We start from the raw sequence: 6,117 nt of genomic DNA, 5'->3' as shown, positions 1-6,117 counted from the left end.
AAGACAACTCTTATCAGCCACGCATATGGTTTTTTCCCGAAGCCATAGTAACTAAGCAACAGACGACGTAGATCTCACGACAAGCATGGACAACGAAGCAGCATTGAGAAGACTGATCGAACAGCTCGAGCAGATGCGGCAGCAACACACCGCCGATATGCAAAATATCCGTGCCAAGCACGAAACTGACCTAGCGGTGCTGCGTACCGCGAATGAGGCTGACCTAGCAGTGCTGCACGCCGAGAACAAGCGTATTCGCGCCCAGCTTCCTCGACGCCCTTCTGATCAACCCCCTCAACCGAGTAGTCAACACAAAAAGGAGGGGCACTCGGTCTCTCAACCCCCAACCGCGCCTAGGGCACCGACTCCCCGACCTGCCACACATCGGTCTCACGCACCGACGAACAGGTCAGCCCATGAAGTTAGCAATGCTCCTGCCCAGGTCACTAGAAATCGGGCGAGCTTTCGTCGCCATCCTTTTGTGGAGACATCATGGAAACGCCTCTCCCTTTCGGTTGGAAGCCTCTCCACATCGACCGCTACGACGACACAACGGATCTGAACGAGCACATTGAGCTGCACACTACGCAGGTAAACCTTTACACTAATGATGATGCTATTTTGTGTAGGGTTTTTTCGACCTCGCTCAAGGGGGCCGCACTTAATTGGTACACCCAATTGCCGGTTGAGTCGATCGATAACTTCAATACTCTGGTAAAGCAATTCACGGCTCAATATGCCACGAGTCGGCCTCACCATGTCACGTTGACTGCCTTGGCCAGTGTCAAGCAGGGTGACGATGAGTCACTAAGGACATTCATGGAGCGCTTCGCCAGCATCTCGGTCAAGATTCAGAATCTGAACCCCGAAGTCACCCTACAAGCCATGCTCATCGCGCTCAAGCCCGGACCTTTCATAGACAGCCTGTGTCGTGAAGCTCCCCGTGACATGGACGAACTCCGTGCCCGAGCTGCCGGGTACATCTAGATGGAAGAGCACTCCGCTTTTCGTGACCAGGTTCGCGGAAAGTCACAGGCAAAGCCAGACCATGGTCACAAGGACAAGACAAAGGTCAACAATGACAGTCAGTTTAAGAAGTCTGCTAGGGTAAACAAAGGGGGGAGATACGACTTCTACACCCTCCTGAGTGCGCCCCGAGTGCACATCCTAGAGGAAGCCAGCAACAGCAACCTGCTCACTCTGCCACCACTCGAGCACAGTCCCAATAACGCAAACAGAATAAAGCACTGCCGGTACCACAGAAACCACGGTCACACCATCGAGGAATGCCGTACACTCCGAGATCGTATAGAGGAGCTCGTCCAAGCAGGATACCTCGGGCAATACGTACAACGGCAGCAAGGTCACCGTGGAGGCTACAACGGACGAGGACGAGGGCGAGGTCACGGTGTAGGCACCCGCATAGACCAACCCTCTGGATCCCAGCAAAACACTGGTGGCGCAGTGCAGGCCGAGGTAAGTCAGGAAACAGGGTCAGCCCCCTTGCAGGGTGTCATCAACACAATTGCAGGTGGTTTCGTAGAGGGAGGCTCTAGTAGCTCGGCGCGAAAATGACATTTGCGCAGCATCAACAATGTCCACTCCACTACCTCGACCTCGCACCAAAGCACACCACCGATAACTTTCACCGACGACGACTACACCAGCGTATGCCCCAACCAGGATGATCCAACGCTAATTGGGAGGTGCACAAGATGTTGATTGACTAGAGGAGCTCAGCTGACGTCCTATACTGGCTGACGTTCCTCAAGTTAGACATCCCTCACTCCCTTATCCAACCTCATACAGAACCTCTAGTCAGTTTTGCAGGAGAGCGTGTTCACACTCGATGGTACGTGGACCTGCTGACAACCTTCAGAACCTTTCCCGACTCAAGGCGAATCATGGTCCGATACCTCCTCGTGGAAGCCAACACGTCTTACAATATCATCATTGGAAGACCGACGTTGAACCAACTCGGAGCAGTGGTGTCTACCCCGCACCTCACCATGAAATTCCCAGGGAGTGATGGCATGATTATTTCCGTCAGAGCAAACCAGAAAATAGCTCAGCAGTATTACGCCGAGAGTTTGAAGGTCTCATCATCCGAGGAGCGCCGCAAAAGTGATCCTCACACTGTGGCTCATATCACCCACGTGGACATCACTGACTTTGATCTTAGGTCGGACTCCCACGAAGAACGGCCGACTCCCATTGATGAGCTTGACGACATCCAGATCGGCAACCTCCCTGGACAGTGCACCAAAATAAGCAGCCAGCTAAACCCGGAGTTACGGCGACAACTTGAAGCCGAAATCTCCAAGAATGCCGACCTCTTTGCATGGTCTAGCGCCGACATGCCAGGTATAAATGCTAACTTCATCTGTCACAGGCTAGCAATTCACAAGGAGGCAAAACCAGTGGCCCAGAGGAAGAGGAAGGTCGGTGGCGAGAGGCGAGAGGCAATCATCACCGAGACACAAAAGCTACTGAACGCAGGTTTCATCCGCGAGGTCAGATACACCACGTGGTTGGCAAACGCGGTCCTGGTAAAGAAGAGCTCGGGGAAGTGGCGCATGTGCGTCGACTATACCGACTTGAACAAAGCATGCCCCAAGGACTCGTACCCCTTGCCGAGCATCGACAGGCTGGTTGATGGAGCATCCAGGCACGCCCTGCTCAGCTTCCTTGACGCTTACTCCGGGTACAACCAGATCATGATGTACCCACCAGACGAGGTGCATACGTCGTTCATCACAGACCACGCCAACTTTTGTTACCGAGTGATGCCATTCGGTCTCAGAAACGCAGGGCCACCTACTAGCGGCTGATGGACAAAGTTTTCCACCAACAGATTGGGCGGAACATGGAGGTTTACATCGACGACATGGTGGTCAAAACCACTTCGGCCGAAGGTCATGCTGCCAACCTGGCTGAGGTGTTCAGCCAGATCAGGAAACACAACATGCGCTTCAACCCAGAAAAGTGCATGTTCGGCGTCCAAGGAGGTAAATTCCTTGGTTTTATGATTACTAGCAGGGGGATAGAGGCCAACCTGGAGAAGTGCAAAGCCATAATCCAGATGCAGAGCCCTCAAATCGTGAAAGACGTCCAGCACCTGGCAGGAAGGTTGGTCTCCCTGTCCCGTTTTATCCCCAGGTTGGCAGAGAAGGCAGGGCCCATCTTCACCTGTTGCGAAAGCTAAAGAATTTCGAGTGGACGGACCATTTCGAAGAGGCTTTCAAGAGCTTCAAAGCCTTCCTCACAACTCCACCAATCCTATAGAGGCCGGATCTCAAAGCCGACCTCCTCCTCTACTTGGCCGTGGCAGAAGGCGCAATCAGCGTAGTTATAGTGCAAGGACACCAGAAAGTGCAGACCCCGATCTACTTTATCAGCCGAGTGCTCCAAGACACGGAGAAACGGTACCAGATGATTAAGAAGCTGGCACTGGCACTTGTCACTGTGGCTCGACATCTCCAAGCTTACTTTCAAAGCCACCAGGTGGTCGTCAAAACCGACTACCCAATCAGACAAATCTTGCGCAAGCCAGAGCTCGCTGGACGGATGATATCGTGGTTAGTAAAGCTGTCCGAGTTCGGCATCAAATACGAAAGTCGCGGCCCCCTCAAAGCACAATGCCTAGCAGACTTCGTGGCCGAACTAACTCCAACCTCAGCCGACGAACAACAGGTATGGATCTTACATGTTGATGGGTCCTCCAATTCTAAGGGTGGTGGTGCAGGTATTATTCTGGAGGGTCCAAATCAAGTCACCTTGGAGCAATCTCTCAAATTTGGCTTCAAAGTGACAAACAACCAAGCGGAGTACGAAGCACTTCTCGCAAGGCTAAGTTTAGCTCACGATCTCGGAGCACGGAGAGTGAGTTGCAACAGCGACTCAAAACTCATGGTAGAGCAGCTCAGCGGGACATACCAAGCTAAGGATGTTCTTCTGCAACGGTACTTCCACGTGGCATCACAGCAGATCTTGTCCTTCGACGAGTTCACTATACATCATGTATCGCGAGAGCAAAATACCAGGGCCGACCTCCTATCAAAGTTCGCTAGCACCAAACGCCCTGGACAGCATCGGACCATCATCCAGGAGACCTTGCATTCACCTAGCTTAGATGACAAGGTCGTCAACACCAGCAACAGCGAAGAACAAGGATGGATGACAGGCATCTAGAACTACTTGAAGGCAGGAGTTTTACCCGAGGATAAAGATGAAGCTCGAAAGATGAGGGTAAGGTCGGCTAAGTTCGTCATTATCGGAGACGAACTGTTCAAACGTGGCATCTCCACCCCATTGCTCAAATGCTTGACTGCACCTCAAGCTGCTTATGTCGTAGAGAAAATCCACCGAGGTATATGTGGCATGCATTCCAGAGCACGCTCGATGGCGACCAGGGTACTCCTAGCTGGATACTTGATGGAACTACTTGGAGAAGATTGATGTTTCTTCAAGTTGAACCATGCTAAGTCCCTTCTTCTCTTGAGGTTCTTCATATAAATGGATGATTTGGATGAGTTCAAGCTTCAAAATCTTGAAGATGCTTCCCAAGGTGGTTTAGTTTCTCTTGAAGGAGAGAAACTTGAGGAACCAAGCACAAAGGAGAAGTTCCTTTGTGAAGCTTCTAGGAGAAGGAGATTCTCCACGAAATTGGACTCTTGAAATGAGAGAGAATTTCTGAATTCTAAGTCTCATTAATGTCAAAGGTGATTACAAGAGTAGAAATTACAAATATATAGAGGTAGGTAGCTTAAGGAGCAAGCTAACCTTAACCATGGTTCACTAGGAACCATGGTAAGGTTAGTTGACCTTCTAGGTGAGTTTAGAAACTTGTGGAGCAAGCTTCTTGTAGACCCCTAAAATTGTCCGGGTCGGAAGTAAAACTCGAAGACTCTCGAAGACCGAAGGAAAGTCAGCCAGAAGGACTCTTAGAAGACTCTGGAAGACTTTAGGATGATTGTCTGTAGGTTTAGAGGTCTTAGAGTAGCTTAAAATAAGAATGTGGGAGGATTGAAGCTCAATACGGCCTCCTAGAGGTTCAGTACGGCCGTACTGAACATTTTGAACTACAATACGGCCGTACTGAACTCAATACGGCCGTATTGAAGTCTTTGAACTTCAGTACGGCCGTACCAAATTCAATACGGCCGTACCGTAGTTCAAAATTTCGGTACGGGCCGTATTGATGTCAGAGGCCGTACTGCGCCTCATTCCTATATATAGGACGTCATTTGGACGTCCATCCACACTTTTCCACTGAGTTTTGACTCCCTCCTTGAGTATTCTGGGGTTTTTGAGCAGTGTTCTGCCCTAGAAATCTCTCTGGGAGTCGATCCGACGAAGTTCTGGAATTCCGAGCATTTAGCTTGGAGATTCGAACTTAGTCGAAGGGAAATCCTCCGGATTTCCATAGTTAAAATTTTTTAGGAAGGAGTGAGCGGGCTTGTAGAGTGAGGGAACGCCAAAAAGCTTCCCAGTTTTACTTGATATATAAAAGGCACGCTTCAAGAGGTTTCTTTTCTAAAAATCCCTTCTTTTACCGCTTTCTGATTGTTGCATATTTAAATTTATCATCATGTAGATATTTAATTTACAATCGCTTATAATAAATAGGGGTAATTTAGTAATTTTACGCTATTATTTAATAAATAATCTGTCATAGGGAACCCGAAAGGGGCGCTGTGGGGTGCTAACACCTTCCCCACGCGTAACCGACTCCCTTACCCGACTCTGGTTGTAATGGCCGAAGTCGATTTTTGAATCGATTGCCTTAAACCTCTTTTTCCAATGTTTTGAGTAAAACATTGGTGGCGACTCCATGAACCCTTCCTTTTTATGAAAACCGCTAATCCATGGAGGGTCCCGCTTGGGATTAACATGGATTGGTGAGCCTTTTAATAAAATTGCTCGTTTGACGAGGTCTCAGTTTGAGAATAAGTCATTCTAGCAATCCATATTTTTTAAACAAATAAAAGAGTCCAACCATCCTTCGCGAATGCCGAAAGCCCGTTTCGGGCCGGTGGCGACAGATGGCGACTCCACTGGGGAAGCTTCGAGAGTCAGTCCCATTTAGTGACAGATTATTTTTAACGAATAATAGTT

At 49.6% G+C, this 6,117-nt stretch overlaps 1 protein-coding gene across 1 annotated transcript; it reads left to right on the top strand.

Moving 5' to 3' along the window:
* Positions 1–1,904: 1,904 nt before the first annotated feature.
* On the top strand, positions 1,905–4,191 carry LOC145949995 (uncharacterized). Its single transcript, XM_083060907.1, has 4 exons — positions 1,905–2,364; positions 2,500–2,549; positions 2,855–3,172; positions 3,286–4,191. Exons 1-4 carry the CDS (start codon positions 1,905–1,907, stop codon positions 4,189–4,191), a joined length of 1,734 nt encoding a protein of 577 aa, XP_082917033.1.
* Positions 4,192–6,117: the final 1,926 nt, after the last annotated feature.

The sequence above is a fragment of the Cajanus cajan genome, chromosome 7 (genome assembly GCF_000230855.2).
Source record: "Cajanus cajan strain Asha chromosome 7, NIPB_CcT2T_4, whole genome shotgun sequence".
NCBI classification, from domain to species: Eukaryota; Viridiplantae; Streptophyta; class Magnoliopsida; order Fabales; family Fabaceae; genus Cajanus; species Cajanus cajan.
The sequence above is the reverse complement of the archived record's forward strand: the minus strand, read 5'-3'. Positions and strand labels throughout refer to the sequence as shown.

Coding starts and splice junctions, on each gene's coding strand:
- LOC145949995 (XM_083060907.1), top strand. CDS start 1,905: ATGGTCCGATACCTCCTCGTGGAAGCCAACACGTCTTACAATATCATC. Junction 2,550..2,854: donor GGTTGGCAAACGCGGTCCTG/GTAAAGAAGAGC, acceptor TTCCACCAACAG/ATTGGGCGGAACATGGAGGT. Junction 3,173..3,285: donor TCCCCAGGTTGGCAGAGAAG/GCAGGGCCCATC, acceptor CCAATCCTATAG/AGGCCGGATCTCAAAGCCGA.